General features: G+C 36.1%; 1 protein-coding gene across 1 annotated transcript; it reads left to right on the top strand.

Annotated features, from left to right (window-relative positions):
• The first annotated feature begins 468 nt into the window (after positions 1 to 468).
• Positions 469 to 19,195, top strand: rhot2 (ras homolog family member T2). Its single transcript, XM_084399539.1, has 19 exons — positions 469 to 665; positions 3,872 to 3,930; positions 4,009 to 4,090; positions 4,172 to 4,215; positions 5,241 to 5,294; positions 5,411 to 5,463; positions 5,546 to 5,654; positions 8,379 to 8,480; positions 8,566 to 8,664; positions 9,575 to 9,683; positions 9,770 to 9,890; positions 9,971 to 10,055; positions 10,147 to 10,292; positions 11,286 to 11,386; positions 11,491 to 11,621; positions 14,427 to 14,507; positions 14,580 to 14,702; positions 16,609 to 16,808; positions 17,688 to 19,195. Exons 1-19 carry the CDS (start codon positions 629 to 631, stop codon positions 17,803 to 17,805), a joined length of 1,854 nt encoding a protein of 617 aa, XP_084255665.1. The 5' UTR covers positions 469 to 628; the 3' UTR covers positions 17,806 to 19,195.
• The last annotated feature ends 2,014 nt before the right edge of the window (positions 19,196 to 21,209 follow it).

Raw genomic sequence — 21,209 nt, 5'->3', positions numbered from 1 at the left:
AGTCATTGGCACACAGCTACAATAAAACAACCTTATTTTTACACTCACAAAATAACTTTCATTAATATGTCCTTAAACATTATATAATGCAACACAGACCTTTGGCTCATGTAAATTCTCATAAGATAAGAAATTATAATTTTTTTTTTTTTTTTTGAAAGAACATTTTATTTAAAATATTAGTTTTTAATATAACTCAGTATTATATGAACGATTAATGTTTTAATGGAATTATAAAGTATTTTTCCATAAATTACTACCAATATGGGCCAGTATATCCAAGATATTATTTAATCTAATTAATTTTAAATGATTAATTCAGCCAGAATCAGTAAAGTTTAAGTAATATAATATAATTAAATAACATTATAAGGCATAATTGTTTAATATTGAGACTGTATAATGTACTTATAATGCAGAAATATAGAAAATAAATAAGTTGAAGTAAATCGGAAATGCCCAGTAGAGGGCGCTCCATTTGGGCTCCAACCGGAAGTCCTCAGCGGTGCCAGTTTCTCTGACTGGAATGGGGCTAGTCATAAACTAGCACTGAGCTTTGAATTGAATTTGAAGTTTTTGGAAAAGATAGACGCAGCTTTCCGCAGAGTTCAATAGAGAGTGGAGTGAAATGAAACGCGATGTCCGGATACTGCTGTTGGGGGAACGTAAGATATGATTTTGTCTATTAAATATCAAGGGAAACAAATGTGACAGTTTAATGAAAGTTAGCATGATTAGAGAGCGCTAACCCTCAACCTTGAGCTGCTGCAGGAATGATCTGAAGTAAACACACTTGCACTCTTCAATCATCCGTTAATTAAGTGCTTTCATTTTTTTGTGGTTTGCAATCATGCACAATCAAAACACACGAAAATGAACTTTATTAACAAGCGAGCAAGTTCTTAACACACATTACAGGCTAATGACAGTTCAGTCAAACTCTAGAAGTTGAATTAGACACTATATATTAATTAATTAAACACCCGCATATATGTTTTATTTAATAGATATTTACTTGTGATTGATGTGTCATGAGTTTAAAAAAATGTATATCTAACGTTATTATGTAGCGATTGTTTTGAGTAGTTTTACTCATTTTGACAGATTTAATTCATAATTTATTTTATTTATCCAACCTCATATTAGGTTATATTATAATATTATATACGTGTCTTAATTATATAGAATATTATAATATTAGAACACCTTGATAGTTACCGTGTCAACACCGTTATCAATCACTCACCGAAGAATTAATGTCCGAATCTGCTCATTAATTCTTCGGTGAGCGATTGATAATGGTGTTGGCATGGTAACTATCAAGGTGTGTAGTGAAGAGTAAACACATCCTCCTGCTGCTGTGACACAATGCACGTATTCATAGAGAGAGACTTCAACCTAATGATAGTGCTGAGCGTTTACACTGAGCTGGTGTTTTACATGTTTTGGATAGAAGTCTATCTGCTCACCATGGCTACATTTATTTGATCGGAAACACAGTACAAATATTGTGTAATATTATTAAAATGTAATAACTACTTTAATATTTTTGAAGTTTTCATTTATATCCTGCATTTTCAGCATCATTACTCCAGTCTTCAGTGTCACATGATCCTTCAGAAATCATTCTAATATGTGACCCTGGACCACAAAACTGGTCACATGGGTCTTTTTTTATTTTCTATTGAGATGTATACATCATATGAAAGCTGAATAAATAAGCTTTCCATTGATGTATTGTTTGTTAGGATGGGGCAATATTTGGTCGAGAAACAACTATTTGACAATCTGGAATCTGAGGGTGTAAAAAAATCTAAACATTGAGAAAATCTCCTTTAAAGTTGTTCATATGTGTTCGCGATTGTGCTGCATTCACTCACAAAAAGAAATGTTTTATATATTTACGTAGGAAATTTTCAAAATATTTTCAAGGAACATGATCTTTACTTAATATCCTGATGATTTTTGGCATAAAAGAAAAATTGATAATTTTGACCCACACAATGTATTGTTGGCTATTGCCACAAATATACCCGTGCGACATGTGACTGGTTTCGTGATCCAGGGTCACAAATGATGATTTGAAACATTCTGATTATTATTATCAATGCTGAAACCGGTTTTTGCTACTTCATATTTTTGTGGAAACCTCGATACATTTTTCAGGATTATTTGATTAATAGAAAGTTTAAAAGAACAGCTTTTATTTACAGCAAATATAAACACAATAATGAAAATTAAAAAAAAGTTTACTGTCACTGATCAATTGAACGTGTCCTTGTTGAAAAAAAATTTTTTTTGCTACCCCAAGCTTTTGAACGGTAGTGTATCACAGTTTCTACAAAAAATATCCAAGGGACAGTTCACCCAAAAGTGAAAATGTGCTGTTAATCCGCTCGCCCTCAGGCCATCCGAGATGCAGATGTCTTTTTTTCTTCAGTAGGACTTTAAAAGAGGATTTTTAGCTGAAACCGAAGTCCTCGATGATTCATATAATGTACAAGTCAATGGCTACCGTCACTTTGAGTCAAAAAACATGTACAGGCAAACCACCCATTGCTCCTGGGGCCGGTTTCACAAAGCTGTTTTAGACCGGTCTATAGTGTTAGACAAGTCTAAAAGTTTCTCATAGACTAGTCTAATGCAAGTTAGACTGTTTCACAAAAATAAAGACTGACTTAATTTAGACCAAAAAAATTTGACACCTTACCGCCAGGCTAACTTAAGGTCTAAGACTCTATGTTGCCTTGGCATCCAGCAGTAACAATCAGTTACATTACAAACAGCCAAAACAAAAGGGAAAATGGCTCATAATTGAAACATTTCTTCTTGTTACTACATTCTCCGCTAAATTTCCCAAGTAAAATGTCCTTGTAACTGTTAAACTCCTCCAACAAACACATATTTTCCGCTGGGGGTAAACTGCACTGAGCGGTTGAATGCGCTTACTCGATCCGCCATGTTTTTTGTTTTGAAAAGTGTCTTATTTTACCCAGAATGCATTGCAGTGTAGTCCTACTTAATATAGTCAGGGTCTTAAGTGCTTTGTGCAACGGTCTGATTTAGATGTCTATCTGAAGTCTGACTATCTACTATATCTAAGCCATAGTCAAAGTCTATCTTTGTGAAACCGGCCCCTGATGATACACTGATATCTGATGAAGTGAAACGACCAGTCTGAACATATAAACTGAACGTTATTTACAACATTATTACCTGTAATCCTCAGCCTCGCAAATGAGCTTCCTGTCGCATAATGAGGTATTTCTGGGTGAACTGTCCCTTTAAGCAGCAAAAACATTTTCAACATTGATAAGAAATGTGCATACTCTCTCTCTCTCTCTCTATATATATATATATGTATATAATATTCTAATAAAAAAAAAAAAATCCTGTGTCAGAAACATGCTTTCATAAATTATATAGCCTATATATGTGTCATTTCTTTGGCAGCACACACATGCTTTGTTTCAGCATTAGTGTTATATTAAATCCATGCCTGCTGGGCTCAAGTCGTGTCCTTATTAGTATTATCTCTTATCTGACCTTATAAGCTCAAGGTGAACAACACCTGTAGGAGTGACCCGTTATTTTAGAGCGCTTGTTAAGAGCAACATTTATAAAAGTTTGACAGTGGCTACAATTTTTAACCCAAAACATGTCGTGTGCGCAGCCTGACTGAGATTCATTAGAATAAAACTGGAAATCAAACTAACGCCACACTGATTTGCAAAGGAAATCACAGCAGAAGAGTTTGCGCTTGTGGTTGCGGCCGTTGATCATGTGACGTTTCACAAATCCAGAGTTGAATGAGCCGGTGGGAATGCGTTTATTGGGAATAACTTTTATTCTATTCTTTGTCATCCACTAGCCAAAGTGGGAAAGACCTCTCTCATCATGTCTCTGGTCGGAGAGGAGTTTCCTGAGCAGGTGAGTTTACCCATGAGCCTCTCTGGTAGTGTGTTGGACTGGTGCAGTAAGAGGAAGCTCACTTGTTTGTGCCGTCAGGTTCCTCTCCGGGCGGAGGAGATCACCATACCTGCTGACGTCACGCCTGAGAAAGTGCCCACACATATAGTCGACTACTCAGGTGTGTGTGTGTGTGTGTGTGTTAGATGACATGTAATATGTGCCCTGTAGCATTTTACTAACACTCAGTGTCTCTCTTCAGAAAGTGAACAGTCTGATGAAGTGTTGAGGGAGGAAATTGTAAAGGTGAGACGTGTCCTAATTATGTTATTTTGAACTGTAATTTATTCCTGTGATCAAAGCTGAATGTTCAGCATCATTACTCCAGTCTTCAGTGTCACATGATCCTTCACAAATCATTATAAAATGCTGGTTATTATTGGTACTTAATTATTAACAATGGTTCTTTGCTGCTTAATATTTTTGTGAAAAAGTTTTTTATTTTTTTATTCTTTTGTATGTCAGCTTGTTTCTGCCACAGAATAAAACATTTTAAAAGATAATTGCGAGTTTTTATCTCACAATTGCGAGTTTACATCTCTGTAATTCTGGCATCTTTTCTCAGAATTGTGAGATATAAAGTCCAATTCTAAGGAAAAAAAAGACGGACTTTTTCTTTTTTTTTCAGAATAGTTTATATCTCACAATTCTGACTTTATAACACGCAGTTGCTCATTCTGACTTTATAACACGCAGTTGCGAATTTATATCATGCAATTCTGACTTTATATCTCCCAATTACGTATTATAAAGTGAAATTTATAGTTTTTGAGAAAAAAGTCAGAATTTCAAGTATATTTCTCGCAATTGCGACTTTATATCACGTAATTCTGAGATAAAAAGTCAGAATTGTGAGATTAAAAAGTCGCAATTATCTTTTTTATTTTTCACTCTGTGGCGGAAACAAGCTTCCATACTTTTGTGTCGAAAAAACAGCATTTAAAAAAAATTGAAATCTTTTGTAACATTATAAATGTCTTAACTGTTACTTCTGATTAATTTAATTCCTTATTGCTGAATAAAAGTATTAATTTCTTTTTTACTCCAAACTTTTGAGTGGAAGTGTTTAATGGTTTCCACAAAAATATGAAGCAGCACAACTGTTTTCAATATTGATAATAATCAGAAATGTTGAATGTTAAAAATCATTAAAACATATGACTTATTCCAAACGTATGACCAGTAGAGTATGTATATATACTGTATATATATATATATATATATATATATGATTGTTGACTGTATGAAGATGATTGATTTCTCATTTGTAGGCCAATGTCGTGTGTGTGGTTTATGATGTCACACAAGAGGAAACCATTGACAAGGTATTGGATTTTTCACGGTGTCCTTTAACATTATCTTTTTTTTTTATCTTTATGTTATCCTTTAACATTGTCTTTTATTTCCTCTGAACTGATTTTATCGTTGTCTTTTCTCTCAGATCAGGACTAAATGGATTCCGCTGGTCAATGGCGGCGCTGAGAAAGGAAGCAAGTATGTCTCTGATGCTCATGTAAATACACCTACGTTTTTTTGGACTTTCCATGAAAAATGTTTTTTTGTTTTTTTGCTGTAGGATTCCCATCATCCTCGTGGGCAACAAGTCTGACTTGCGCTCCGGCAGCTCCATGGAAACCATCCTGCCAATCATGAACCAGTTTTCGGAGATTGAGACCTGTGTAGAGGTTTGAACCACTGACCACTCAAACACACACATCTCCTATAGACACACACATGCGTGAAAGGGGTTGTTTATCACACTTATTCCAGTTTAGTTTTCCCCTGAAGTCATCTTAAGAAATTGGTCAATGTTTCCTGCATTAGAAAGTCATAATTAAGTTTTCCAAGATGACCTCTCTCTGATGACGAGAATTAAGCAAAGCTCTGTTTGCTGCTGTGGATTAATACATTAAACTAGTATTTCAAAAGCGCAAGAAACCCTTGTTTTCCGTGACACGACCCGCCGGATTGCCGTAGCTGTGAGCTAATGCATCAAAATCCTATTCCAACACTCTTAAACTATATAATCTGCAGCATAGTGTATAGATTAGCATATGCAACCACAATCATTCATTCAGCTCTGTGTGACTTGTTAGACTTTCTAGAATTTAAAGTGTCGTTTTTATTGTTTGTTTTGTTTGGGGGGTTTTTAGATTTTTTTATTTTATTTATCTTGAATTTATTTGTATTTTATTTTTAACAATTTTAGTAGGAGGTATATAAAATAAATAAATATATACAATCATATTCATAATATATATATATATATATAGTGAATTTTATTATGAATATACAATTTTACACATATATATATTAGGGGTGTGCAAAGCAGCCGGTATTTGTATCTGTATTTGTATTTGTTGAGAGGGGAAAAGTATTTGTATTTGTATTTGTATTCGAGTAAATTTCAAAATAGGTGTAAAAATCCATTTTTTTTGCGTTACACTTCTAATTTACGTTATAGTGTAAGTATTCTTTAATTATATCCATTATAATAATTATGGATATGCAATATTGGTTGATGTTTTTCCATAAATCCAGCAATGAACATGTAACAAGGAACGTCATTGAAAAGAAAATAACATAACAGCCATTACCTACGTTAATGTTACTCTGTCAACAGCCTATTGTCTAAATTACCAAGCTAACAGAGCTACTAGTGTTGTCACGGTGCCAAAATTTCAGTATTCGGTACCAATACCTGTGAAAATCCACGGTTCTCGGTAACAATTTCGGTAAAGCTTAATTTAGATTAAATTTACATATATTAAAGTTTATATCACGGTTACAAAGATGGAAACTGTAGTATTAAAAACACTACATTAATATTACATTTGTTAGATAACAATAGATAAAATGACCTAACAATAAACAATAGTTAGGCTATATACTGTCGCAATTATTCTCCTTGGGGTTCATTTAAAAATACATTTTTAAAATCAAAAGTTAACATTATTTATGTTAACATTATTTAATGCACAATGAATGAAGTGAACAAACATGACCAATCAAGTGTTTGTATTAAATAACATTCACAAACATGAATTAATGTTGTAAAAATATATTGTTCACTCAATGTGTTGATGTTAGATGCGCATTAAGTAATGTTAATGAATGGTATCTTATTGTAGTGTTACCAAACAGGAGATAAAACATGTTTTATTTGACTTGACTGTACTTATATTTAATCCAAAACTGCATTCATATTTAATTTTAAAAGAGCTTTTTAAACCTGCTAAGAGTTATCCAGCCAAGAATAAGCCTAGAACTGCTTTTCTGACGGACTGATATTAATGACAAAATGACGGCTTTTTTATTTCATTTCTCATCTCCATAAATATATCTAAAGCTAATGCAAGGGCTAGAAATCAATTAATTCTTTGCTGATACTTCGTAATCATGAAGAGCGCAGTTCGCACGCTTTCTCCTTTCCACAAGCGCTTGCCCTCCCGTGGCGTCTGTCGTTGCTATGCAGCGCGCCGCTCGCTTCTATTATAAGCGCGCTTGCCGCGCGCCTACATTTGAAATCTGCACGCGCAAAAAACGCGCTATGTGAACTACCGCTTATGACAACGTGACATTAGCCTAATCCAAAATATTTCAGCCACCGCATCAGCAGCACCGCCGGTCGCCATGTCTCATGAGGAAACGCAGCTTTTTGATATAAAGTTTTTCTTGTTCCCGAATACAAATATTTTTAAAAGTATTTGTTCGAAATAAGTATTCGTAAAAAACACATTATTTGTGCTTTCCGAATACCGTATTCGGGTTCGGCTCCACCCCTAATATATATATATATATATAATGTATATTCATAATAAAATTCACAATTCAAAATATAATTTATATAAATATAATAATTCAATAGTATTTCATTCATAATTTATTTTGCTAAAAATATTTATTGAAATAATATACATCAATATACCATTGATTTTTACTGCAATTTGTTGCGATAGTCTTTTTTTCCCCGTATATCCGATTGAAACGGCTTCTGGGACAAGAACCAATGAGGGCGGGGCTTGATTTTGTCCGTGGGGAATTGATTGGATGGTTGTGGTTTGCTATTGGTGGATCTGATGTGAGTGACAGGTTGCCCCGCCCTCTCGCCAGTAAACGCATCATCAGAGAAGAGATGTCGCTGCAAGAGTGAAGGGAAGATATTTTGATTATAAATTACAAGGGCACATGAATTAAAAAAAGAATGATGTGCACGAATAAATCATTTAATAAATATTTAAACATTTAATACACAATATACCCTAAAAAAAGAAAGATTTGTCAATTTTGATGTCATTGTGACTAAAACCTAATGAGCTGTCTGCTTAGATGGCAGCCTTTAGCCTGGGTGGTCAAGAGTACTGTATATGGTTATATATGATTATATGATGATGTGTTTGTGTCCGCAGTGCTCAGCTAAGAATCTAAAGAATATTTCTGAGCTATTCTATTACGCCCAGAAGGCCGTTCTGCACCCGACTGCTCCGCTCTACGACCCCGAAGACAAACAGGTGCGCACACACACACACACACTCACACTACATCTCTCCTTGCGAGTACATACGGCATTATGAATGTTTGTGTGTGTTTGTGTAGCTGAAGCCGCAGTGTGTTCGAGCTCTGAGCCGAATCTTCAGCATCTCTGATCAGGATAATGATCACATACTCAGTGACGCTGAGCTCAACTGCTTTCAGGTGAGCTAACAAACACCAAACAACATCCACAACACGTTTCACTTTGTAAATGTGGCCAGTTATACAGCCAGAAAATAATGTAAGGCAGGATTTTCATCCATCAGGATTTGATTGAATCAAACATGTGAAGTTTACTAAACGTTTTTTCCCTCGCCTATCAGTCAGCAGAAAACTTGTTTAAAAGGTACACAAAGTTATTACAGTTACATGAAATATTATGAAAAATGTTGACATTTCTAAGCTTTCATTTTAAATTGTTTACGTTTTAGTAATTTAGTTATGAGCTTTTGTCATTTTTATTAATGTAGTTTTAAAATTTCTATTTAGCTTTAATTTTTCCAATTTTGTTTTAGTAAATTTAGTACTTCAGCTTAAACAAATTTTATTTCATTTAATTGCTAAGGCAACAGTTTGCGTTTTTGTTTACTTTTTGAAAGTTTTATTTTTCATTTATTTCAGCTTTATTTCAATTAACGAAAAAAAATAATTTAATAATTTCAGTTAACAATAACAACAGTGATATATACAGTATATTTGTATGGTAGTGTGTGTGTGTGTGTGTGTGTGTGTGTGTGTGTGTGTGTGTGTGTGTGTGTGTGTTCGTTCCTGGTAAACCCTACGTTATATGGCCCACATGTCCCCACAAGGCTAATAATACCAGTAATTTTTGACCTTGTAGGGAAAAAATTTTTGGTCACCATGAGGAAAACAGCTTAAATTATGTTACGAAAATTATGTTATGAAATTACAAAATTATGTTTTTTGAAAATGCAGATTTTTTTTTTTTTTTTTTGATGGGTAGGTTCAGGGTAACATAGAATATGCAGTTTGTACAGTATAAAAATCATTGTTTATAGAAAGTCCCCATAAAACATGGAAACCCAATGTGTGTGTGTGTGTGTTTGTGTAGAAATTGTGTTTCGGGAATCCACTGGCTCCTCAGGCTCTGGAGGACGTGAAAACAGTCGTGTGGAAGAACACCAGTGAAGGAGTCCAGGACAACGGACTCACACTCAACGGTAACACGCATCACATGTATATTCATATTCCTCTTGTGTCTCTTAATTATAATTTATACACTCTTGCTTTTGTGTGTTTTCCGTAGGTTTCCTGTTTTTGAACACTCTCTTTATCCAGAGGGGACGTCACGAGACCACCTGGACCATCCTGCGTAAATTCGGCTACGATGACACGCTTGAGTTGACGGATGACTACCTCTACCCACCGTACGTCTGTGCACACGAAAGCATGTGATTGCATGAACGGAAATCAGCATTTAAGTGACCTTTAATGTGTGTGTTCACAGACTGCGAGTATCGGTGGGCTGTACGACGGAGCTGAATCATCTGGGCCATCAGTTCCTCCAGAAGCTCTTTGATAAGTATGATGAGGTAAGCGACGATGGTGATGGATTTGATCCTCTAATGAACTTTGCGTGCTTAGAATTTCATTGGGCTTATGATTGTGTGTCTCCTCCTGCAGGATAAGGATTCAGCCCTGTCTCCCGCAGAGCTGAAGAATCTGTTTAGTGTTTTACCCTACATGCCCTGGGGCTCAGCGGTGTACAGTAATGTCCCCCTAACGGACGAGAACTACATCTCCCAACACGGATACTTCTGCCAGTGGATGTGAGTGAACGATACACAATACACATTTAAAAGGAGCATTTTTCTCTCTGAGAGTCACTTTTTTAGTTTTTTTTTATGATTATTTTGTGCCCTTTCCCACAAGAGCTGTGATGGTATTGATACACATTGAACCTGTTCTATTCAATTCTGATTCTTTTATTTTAAATACTCCCATCAAGTTCCACTGTGTCGAAATCATTCAGTAAATCACCAGACTGAATCAGAGTAATTCTTCTGTTTTGTATTTTAGAAGAATTCATTAAAAGGACCTGATCGAAAGAGTCATTTGTTTTGTAAATCAGACTACACTGTGCTGTATTGTTTATGATTCACCAAAAAGAACCAGTTAATAACAGTCATTTGTTTGTGAAACTGTCTACACTTGATCTTTATTATGATTCACTAAAAATAACCTGTTTTTTAAAGAGTCATTTGTTCAGGAGTCAGACTACGATAGGCGGTGCTGTATGTTTATGATTTCCCAGGAAAAAAACAGTTTGTAAATTAGACTACACTCGTTGCTCGGTTTTTATCATTCACAAAAACAAAACAAAAAGAGTCCATGAGGCTGCGAGTCATTTGAATCAGACTACATTGGCTGCACTGTATGTACAATATATGACTTTCTACAAAAAAACAGCAAAAAAAAACAAACAATTTTTTTATCAGACTAGTTCAAACTGTGTGTATTTGGACCACTAAAAACTAATTGTTTGTGAATTGCTGAAATATTTATAACTTTATATTAAGATTTTTTGGTGTTCTCGTTTCACATTACATTTGGACTGCAAACTTGGGTAAAATTAGACTTATTTTGCCTGTAGATTCAGCGGGAGTGGTGCAAGAAACTGACATAGAGGTTGCGTTTAATCCAAAATTTGTATCCGACCCGGAATCTAAAACCAGACCATGAGAAGCAGAATTTTCTGAAAACATGTCTGTATTATTATTCCACATTCCTTTAAATATGATGTGTTATTGGATGAACTGCAGGTTGTCTGCTTATCTGGATGTGCACCGGTGTTTGGAGCATCTGGGATACCTCGGGTATCCGATTCTAATGGAGCGAGAGTCCCAGACCTCCGCCATCACGGGTAATGAGATCCACACACAGACCTGCTTTAAACTCCACTTATGTTTGATCAAACGGACACTAAAGAATATTTCTTTTTTTTTTTTTCTGTGTTGTGTATATTAGTAACAAGAGAAAAGGCATTAGACCTGGACAAGAGACAGACACAGCGAACGGTTTTCCTCTGCAAAGTGATCGGTCCACGCGGAACGGGAAAGACAGACTTTCTTCAAGCTTTTCTGCAGAGAAGCACTGAGGTGAGAGAGTGGCTTGAAAGCAAAACTTTTGTTTGTAATTTGACTTTGCAAAATTCAGCATGAAGCTACACAGCAAAATCCCCAGTGTTAAATTAACACTGCTCAGTGTTTATATAATCCACACTCAGAGTGCTATAAGTGACACTGAGGCAGTGTTAAAGTTAATGAGATAATTAAGTGATTAATTGAGTGATGATTGAGCATTATTGAAGACACCTGATGTTAACAAGCAGAATCACTGAAGGAGAAAATTGTAATGTGCGAGTCACCATTATGGTGATCGGTGTTTGCTTTAGTTGTGCTCATGACCTTAATTTTTTTATTTTAGATTTTGTTTGGCTGCTGTAACTGAGTTATGAGCAGATGAGCAAAGAGAAAGTGTGATCTGATGGTGTTGGTTGTGTTTTAACATAATCATTATTTGACCTGAAACACTGAACTCATTGAGAGCTTAATTTTGAGTTAGGTTTACTTTTTTGATTATAGCAGCACTGTCCTTGTATAGCTTAATTTTTTTGGGGTTTTTCAAAGAAATCTAAATGATTTCTTCTTAATAGTCTGATACCAAAAAAAAGCTTCTAAAAAATCTTTCATGTAGGCACACACCGACATCAAGAATTAGCGTATTAATCCCAACAATGGTGACAAACCGTATATTCAGATAAAGAGATCAACTCTAAACATTATCTTATCATTTATTCATGCAGCAATGCATGATGGGAGCCATGAATGAGTTTTGATTGGTGGCACCCAGAATGCACTGCAACATGCTTTATAATTGTCACCATTGTTGAGATTCACAGGCTGATTCTTGATGTCTGTCTCTAAAAAAACAAAACAAAATTTTGTATAAGAACCATTTTTAAGAAATCATTTGGATTACATTGTAAATGTTAAATTATGCTGTTCAAGGACAGTACTGCTATAATCAATAAAGTAAACCTAACTCAGAAATTAGGCTCTATATGATTTCAGGGTTTCAGGTCAAATTGATTGTGAAATAATGATTGTTAAAACACAACAAACACCATCAGATCATCTTTTCTCTTTGTTTATCTAGCTGTTATAACTCAGTTAGAGCAGCCAAACTAGACCTAAAGTTAATAATTTAAAGGTCATGAGCCCAACTAAAGCATACACTGATCACCATAATGGTGACTTAAGGTTTGTGATTTTCTCCTTCAGTGATTCTGCTTGTTAACATCAGGTGTCTTCAATAATGCTCAATCATCACTCAATTAATCACTTAATTATCTCATTGACTTTAACACTGCCTCAGTGTTACTTATAGCACTCTGAGAGTGGATTATATAATCACTGAGCAGTGTTAATTTAACACTGGGGATATTCCTGTGTAGACACAACAAACTGCAGTCGAATCAGAACGTATATGATGTTTAATATATTTTAATGGACCAATGAGATTTCACCTCTGGCTGATGCATTAAATACAAAAGGTTGCTTTATCGTGGATTTTCAACTGTTTATCAAGCAAATGTTTGTACTTCTTTAATTTGTACAAATTAAAACACACGACACAGATTTTTACAGTAAAGAAAGAACATTAATATTAATATGAGTACAAAAAAGTAGGGCTGTCCCCCGACTAGAAGATTTATCTAGTCGACTAGTAGTCATTCATTTAAGCCATTAGTCGACTAGTCGCACATTTATTATATTAAAGGAGAACTTTAATTCCTTCTGAGTGAACGCGGGTGAATCTGACTGCAGTAGATGTGAAAGAAATATATGAAAAATTATGTTTATTCAGCCAGCGCACATACCTGTATTTACATCCTGTTTTCGGTCGAAGTCCACAGTAATCGATTGTCGAGTTCACGCGCATAGGTTTAGTACCTATGATCACGCCCGTGAACTCGACAATCGATTACTGTGGACTTCGACCGAAAACAGGATGTAAATACAGGTATGTGCGCTGGCTGAATAAACATAATTTTTCATATATTTCTTTCACATCTACTGCAGTCAGATTCACCCGCGTTCACTCAGAAGGAATCACTCACATGACCTGTGCACTTGTAATGACACATCAAGGATGTTAAGAGGCTAAAAGCAGGTTTAAAACTTGCCCCACTGAAATCAACAGGGTGCAAATTTTAAAAGAGGATAACACGTTGTAGGCAACACCGATTTTTGTCGTTGTTCTCTGTATTGACAGCACTCCAAATGTACAAAAAAATGAGCTCAATGTTAAAATTGACCGGAGTTCTCCTTTAATAAATACTGTATATACTATTGGAGGTTGCATTGGAAAATGAGTTTCAGGGCTACAGGAAGAAAGCATATTAACATTGCTAACATTGCTAACATTGTTCTATATTACAGAGAAATAATAAACCATAACAATGAGCCTTATATAAATTTAGCACTTGAACACACACATAAAGCTTGCAACAGCGACACTGGCAAAAGTAATGATTATGAATGTGTCTGTAAAAAACCAATGAGACTGTCTGAACATTAATGATTTATTAATAAACTAGTGTTTTCTGAGTCATTGTCAGCTGCAAAGCTAAAGTTGACAATGCTCATTCGTCATCTCCACAGTTTATTTTTAATTTCTTTTTTGTCTACTAAGCCTCTTCTGGTGGACTATTAGTGCGCAGCCCGAGAGAACAGTACTTGAGACGGGTTTTACTCTAGAAAGAGGTTTTCTTGTGTTACTTTTGGTATTCTTCCACACTTTATAGTCTGTCTAGGAAATAATTATCCATTGTGTGATTCCCAGTAGTCTCATTTAGATCCACCAAATATTTACAATGCTGATGACGTGTTTATTTTCAGAGAAACGACTGTGACCCTGTTCCCCCATCGATATACACCATCAACACCATCTCAGTAGCCAATCAGGAGAAGTACCTCATCGTAAGTGCTCAAGCTTTACACATGCCCTAGTTTATTGGTCTCCCCCCCTGACGTGTGTGTTATTGCTCGCAGCTGGAGGAGGTGGACGTGGAAACAGAGTTTCTAAAAGCAGCAGATGCAGCGTGTGATGTGGCGTGTCTCATGTATGATGTCAGCGACCCGGACTCGTTCAACTATTGTGCTAGTATATATAAGGTAAGAAACGAGATGCTTTAGTTGTGGAGTAATGCTTGACAAACTCTGACACACACCTCACTCATAATCATTAATCACATTAAATACCAGATCATCCAAATGATTTAATAACCCATAATGACCTGCATCTGTCAGTGAATAATATACGATGATATGAGTTATTCATTTCACCTGTTTGGCTAACATGCACTTTTAGTTATTAAATAAATGTATGAGCCATCTGATGATCTGGACTGGACTGGACTCTCATCATGTTGATGGCCTTCATTGATAGAAAGCTGAAATGATCTCTTGGACCTTAAATAGTGTATTTCATAGAATTTTGTGGTAAAAATGTAATGACATAACCTACTGTTCAAAATGTTTGGGGTCAGTAAGATTTTTTTATTAAAGGAATTAACACTTTCTTTCAGCATAAAGGGATAGTTCACTCCAAAATAAACATTCTGTCATTAATTACTCACCCGTTGTAAAAGTTCAATCTGTTCATCATATAAAGCGATCGGGTCTCTAAAGCGCTAAATTAATATGGATTAGTTTTACGATCTCTTTATGAACTTTTTGAAGCGTAGTTGCGTAGCTGTCAATGGAGGGACGGAAAGCTCTCAGATTTCATTAAAATAATTTAGTTTAATTTAAAACAGCTGGTGCCAAAGAAAATACTGCTTACACACACACACACACACACACACAATATCACACACATTCACACAAACTCACTCACCCACACACACTCACTCACCCACTCAAACTCACTTATACTCACTCACTCACTCACTCACACACACACACACACACACACACACACACACACACTCTCACTCACTCACTCACACACACACACTCACAATATCACACACATTCACTCACACACTCACTCACTCACCCACACACACTCACTCACCCACTCAAACTCACTCACTCACTCACTCACTCACCCACACATACACACACACACACACTTACACACACACACACACACACACACACACACACACACACACACACACACTCACAATATCTCACTCACTCACTCACTCACTCACCCACACATACACACACACACACTCACTTACACACACACACACACACACACACACACACTCACAATATCTCACACACTCACTCACACACTCACTCACTCACTCACCCACACACACTCACTCACCCACTCAAACTCACTTATACACACTCACTCACTCACCCACTCACTCACTCACCCACACATACACACACACACACACACACACTCACTTACACACACACACTCACAATATCACACACACTCACTCACTCACTCACTCACTCACTCACCCACACATACACACACACACACACACACACACACACACACACACACACACACACACACACACACACACACACACACACACACTTACACACACACACACACACACACACACACACACACACACACACACACACACACACTCACAATATCTCACTCACTCACTCACTCACTCATTCACTCACTCACTCACTCACTCACCCACACACACTCACTCACCCACTCAAACTCACTTATAAACACTCACTCACTCACCCACACACACTCACTTACACACACACAATCACAAACTTACTTATACATACATCCAAAGATGAACAAAAGTCTTACAGGTTTGGAACAACATGAGGGTGAGTAAATGATGACAGAAATGATTTGATTTTTTTGGTGAACTAACCCTTTAATGACTAAATGGCACATTTGTAATGTGTATGGTGTTTGACTATTGAGTTTCCTAAAGTCCATGTCATTAAACTAGGTCTGTGATCCCTCGTTGTCATTGTGATAAACCACAGATGGTTTAATAGGGTTTTTGATTTAAGCACCATTAGAGCTGACTAAATCCACCAGTGACATTTCTGCGTGATTCCCCTGCAGCAGCACTATATGGACAGCGGGATCCCGTGTGTGGTGGTGGGCTCCAAAGCTGATCTGATAGAAGTCAAACAGCATCATGGGATGAGCCCGTCTGAGTTTTGTTACAAACACCGGCTGCCTTCACCCCTCCATTTCTCCACGCTGCTCACACACACTCACACACACATTTACAGCAAGCTCATCTGGGCCGCCATGTACCCGTAAGTACACGCGCATCTTACCATTTTATTTTTAAATGTATACAAGAAGCCAAAATTGACAACAACACCCTTTATTCAAATGTTATTTAAAAAATGATTTTGTAAACATATTGCGTAGTTAATTATTTTATTTATTGATAATGCAATGAAACGTCACTTTGTCATAATATTTGGTCAGGCTGTCATACAAAGAAACTATGAAAGCATGAAAAACAAGAGAAAACCAATGAAATATTAATAACCGATTATGTTGTAGTCAATGTATGCTTTTTTCTGAGCTTTTTGTTTTTCTATGCATTTCTTTTCATAGCAAACATAAAACATGTAGCTGTAATTTGCCTTTTTTTGCCAAATAAATTACCTAAACCAAGTTTAGTGTTTTGTACTACCCTTATATTTAAAATATTTAAAAGAATATAAAATATTTTCCTCCTATTTTGATGGTTTAATCAAACTTGTAGAGTCATAAAACAAATATACATGCATATAAATAATTTTTTACATTTTTAATTAACTTGATAAATTGCACTTAAACTCTTTTCATGAAATTAAAAAGTTATGACTTGCTCCGACTTAGAACCTGCTTTCTTTTTCTCTCTTGAGTTGATGTTGCCAAGCCCTTATTCTTACGCCCACTTCTCATGATCCAATCAATTCCTGTTGGACAAAACGACTTTCTTTTTTTATTTGAATATCACAAGCCACTCGTAAATATTTCTGCTGAGTAAAATGGCTTACAAACATTGCGTGTTGACTTCAAAGATTTGCGGATGCCAGACTAAAATTAGCCTGCTTGACCGTTTGTGTGTCATCAAGGTCACTAGAAATACTGTGTGTATTTAAATCTCTCTCTCTCTCTCTCTCTCTGTCTGTCTGCAGGCACCTGAACGGATCAGACATGAGCAGCACGTCTTTCTGGCTGCGTGTGACTCTGGGCGCCACGATAGCTGCCATGCTGGGCTTCGCTCTGTTCAGAGCCTTCAGCCGACACAAATGATGCTCACGCGTTTCTTACGCAATACAGATAAACACACACTCCTTCATTTCCTGCACTCTGTCTTGGCCTTACAGAGTCATTGTGGCTTATCAAGGGTGTGAAGCCCTGCTAGTTACAGTGACAACAACCCAATTAAGCAGTCCATTGTTTTTTTTCTTCTTTTCTTTTCCAGCTGGACTAAAGTATCACACACACGCTTTGCTTTCACTACGAAAACTTGCCGACTTTACTGTATGACCTGCATCGGTCGACCCCCAAGGGACGTTTTCCAACATGTTTCGAGAGGAACAATATTAAGAAACGATATATAACAGGTTATGTTTTGAATTGTACAGAGTTTGTAATGTATTTAAGAGTTTGGGAAATCAATATAGATCAAGAATATATTCCATGTGAATGTATTCAAACTCTGAAACAGTGTCGGGTTCAATTCAGTTTTTTTTTTCTCAGCCAGTTCAGGAAATGCACTTCAATTTAATTCATAACTCACCCTCTCAGAATATTTGAGAAGCTGAAGTAAGTTCTGGGTTAAATAGAAGGTGAGCTCTAGGTATATGTTACGGATGATGTCACCATTTTGACTCGGTTTCACTTGTATTTAGCCCATTTAAAGGAAGCAATCAACTAAATGAAGTGCATGTTCTAAATTGGCTTGATATTAAAACGGAATAAATTTCCATTTCATGTTCCTCAGATTGCTGTTTATATGCATGGACCATGACTGACAAATTACTGTTATTAATGTTTTTTTTGTTTTTTTTTTAAGATGCCGAGGCAAAACCCGTTATTGATTTTTGTCATCGCTACACTGGGCCCAAAATCTTGCTTTGCCTATATTGATTGTAGGGGTGAATGATCTCAGATTTCGTTTAAAAATGCAGTAGGGATGGATGGTGTTAATAAATGTATTTTAAATGATATTTTAAGAAGATGAGATGCTCTGATGCTTTGGCCGTCCTATAGATCAGGATAGACTATAGAGGATGACTTAGCTGCCTGTATTTAATTATAATATTGTCCAAACTGGATTCATCTCAGAACTGTTACTGTTTATTGGGCCAAATAGTAAAAAAAAAAAGGTTTGATTTCAGCCTAAACACATTTACCCCACACTGAAGGACTGTCTTGCTTATTCATGAGGATTTGCATGGTGAGATATTCAGATCTGACTGTGGATGTCCTGATTCATTTCTTTAATTTTCATAATTTCAATATTTTGTTCAGTATTAATGCCCAGTATTAAAAATGGTGAGCTCAACTTTAAAATCCCCCAGGCTTGCGTCTCGTATGACATGATCTTCCAGCTTCAGTATCAAATGAGATGCTTGGAATGAAGCCAGAATGTTCGAATAGAAATATTTTGTAATAAACTAGCATTTTTTTCTGGTGATTTTTTTTTTGTTTGTTTACTGTGCTCTATGACATCAGCATGTGGAAAATTGTGTGTTTTGATAGATCACATGACTCTGAGCCCAAGAGGCTTGATTGGCTGATTATCTCTCGTTGAGGTTCTGTTTTGTGTCATAACCATTCAGCCATTTTATATATTTCTGTAATTGAAATCAACTTTTAATGCATAAATGTGTCAGGCAGGTCCGGATACAGGCCCTCTCGTATCAGTATCTCATTTCTGTTCAGACTGGATACAGCATCACGTTTCAAAAACACTGCAAAATACATATGAGAGATGCTTGATGCGAGTTTGGAAAGTTGACTAACATCGGGAATAAAAGATATAACGTCTATACGTTATACAGGGGTGTCCGAACATCTGAGATAAATTATACCTTTTGAGTAAAGTGTTTAATAACAAAACCTGATGATCATGTTCTCCAGCTTGATTTATGATGATCTAAACTCTAAAGAGCATCTTGAGCTTCAGTGGAAGAAAGAAAATCTGACCATCTGTACAGTGTCACTTCGATATTTACATTTGACTAGAGACAGAAATCTGAAATATTTCAACATGATGTGATTTTAATTTGTTTCAAAAATGTTAAAGGGGTGGTATAATGCCCTTTTCACAAGATGTAAAATAAGTCTGTGATGTCCCCAGAGTGTGTATGTGAAGTTTTAGCTCAAAATACCCCACAGATATTTTTAAATAGCATGTTAAAGTCACTTTTTGAGGGTGAGCAAAAACGCACATTTTGTGTCTGTTTCTTTAAATGCAAATGAGCTGCTGCTCCCGGCACAGGGGGCGGAGCTACAAGAGCTCATGTCCTTTTACCTCACACACACATGCACTGAAAATGTCAAAAACTTTTAGCCTTTTATGTTCAAACTGAAGTCAGACAATGATGGAGAGACTCAAGAAGAAGTGACAACATGTAGACAACATTTCTGAATGGTCAGTTGATGAATTTATGTATCTTATATTCTTATGTGTAGTATCTTCTAGTCATTGATTAGCATATTCTGTCTTGATAATCTATAAATCGTGTTCCGGGGGCGGGGTTTATGTAAATTCTAGGGTTGGTGATGTCACTAACCCGGGAGGAATGTCCTGTAGTCTCTACCAGCCGCTTGTTGTAGTCCTTAAAAAGCAATTTCTTTAAAAGAAAATATCTCTCTTTGCTCTGAACTATGAGCGTCGTAACTTTGCAGATGTTGTTTATGCTCAAACAGCAACATTACACACTAACTAAAGTTAGAAAAGTGAAATCATATTCAACCACCCCTTTAAAGCCTAATATTTCCAGGATTATTTGAAAAAAAAAAAATCTCAGTTTTGGATTGAGGTCTCGGACTTTACTGTAAATGTATAAGGGAAAGCACATTTATCTTACATGCACTTTTTTAATCACTTTGTTTTTGGAGTTTACTTGAATAGTCATGCGATATCACAAATGAATGTTTATGTTTATGAAGATTATATGTTCAAAATAGTATATCGTAGAATTATAATTAGTTTTGTTAAACTAACTGGTTTTGTTATCTTTAGTTTTTTGTGTGTGTGTGTGTGTGTGTGTGTGTGTGTGTGTTTTATACTTAAGAATAAGTTTCGGTACATTTTATTTTATTTGAACTATTTTAAAGAAAAGAATATGTAGCACTTCAAACTATTTTATCATCATGTGACATGCTGTGTATCAAACTAAAACTAATATTGGCATTTTTTTTTCAATGTACTTTTTCTTTCAGTTTTCATTGTTTTCATTTGGATTGTACTTCTCGACAATGACCCTGCGTGTCACCGCATTAACGTCATCAAACCATTTGCATTTGCCCCAGCATGACACTGACAGGTGCAGTTCCCCGATGAGACCGCGGGGGCAGCAGTGAGTCAAAGTGTCAAACCCGAAGATGCGCTTCACCTTTCGCTCTGAGATGAACTGGAGGTTGCGGTCCCTGAAGACCCCCATCTCTCGCGGGACCAGAGTGTCATAGTACCCGTTTAATCT

The sequence above is a fragment of the Rutilus rutilus genome, assembly GCF_951802725.1.
Source record: "Rutilus rutilus genome assembly, chromosome: 24".
NCBI classification, from domain to species: domain Eukaryota; kingdom Metazoa; phylum Chordata; class Actinopteri; order Cypriniformes; family Leuciscidae; genus Rutilus; species Rutilus rutilus.
Note: the sequence above shows the minus strand (reverse complement) of the source record. Positions and strands in the feature narration are given on the sequence as shown.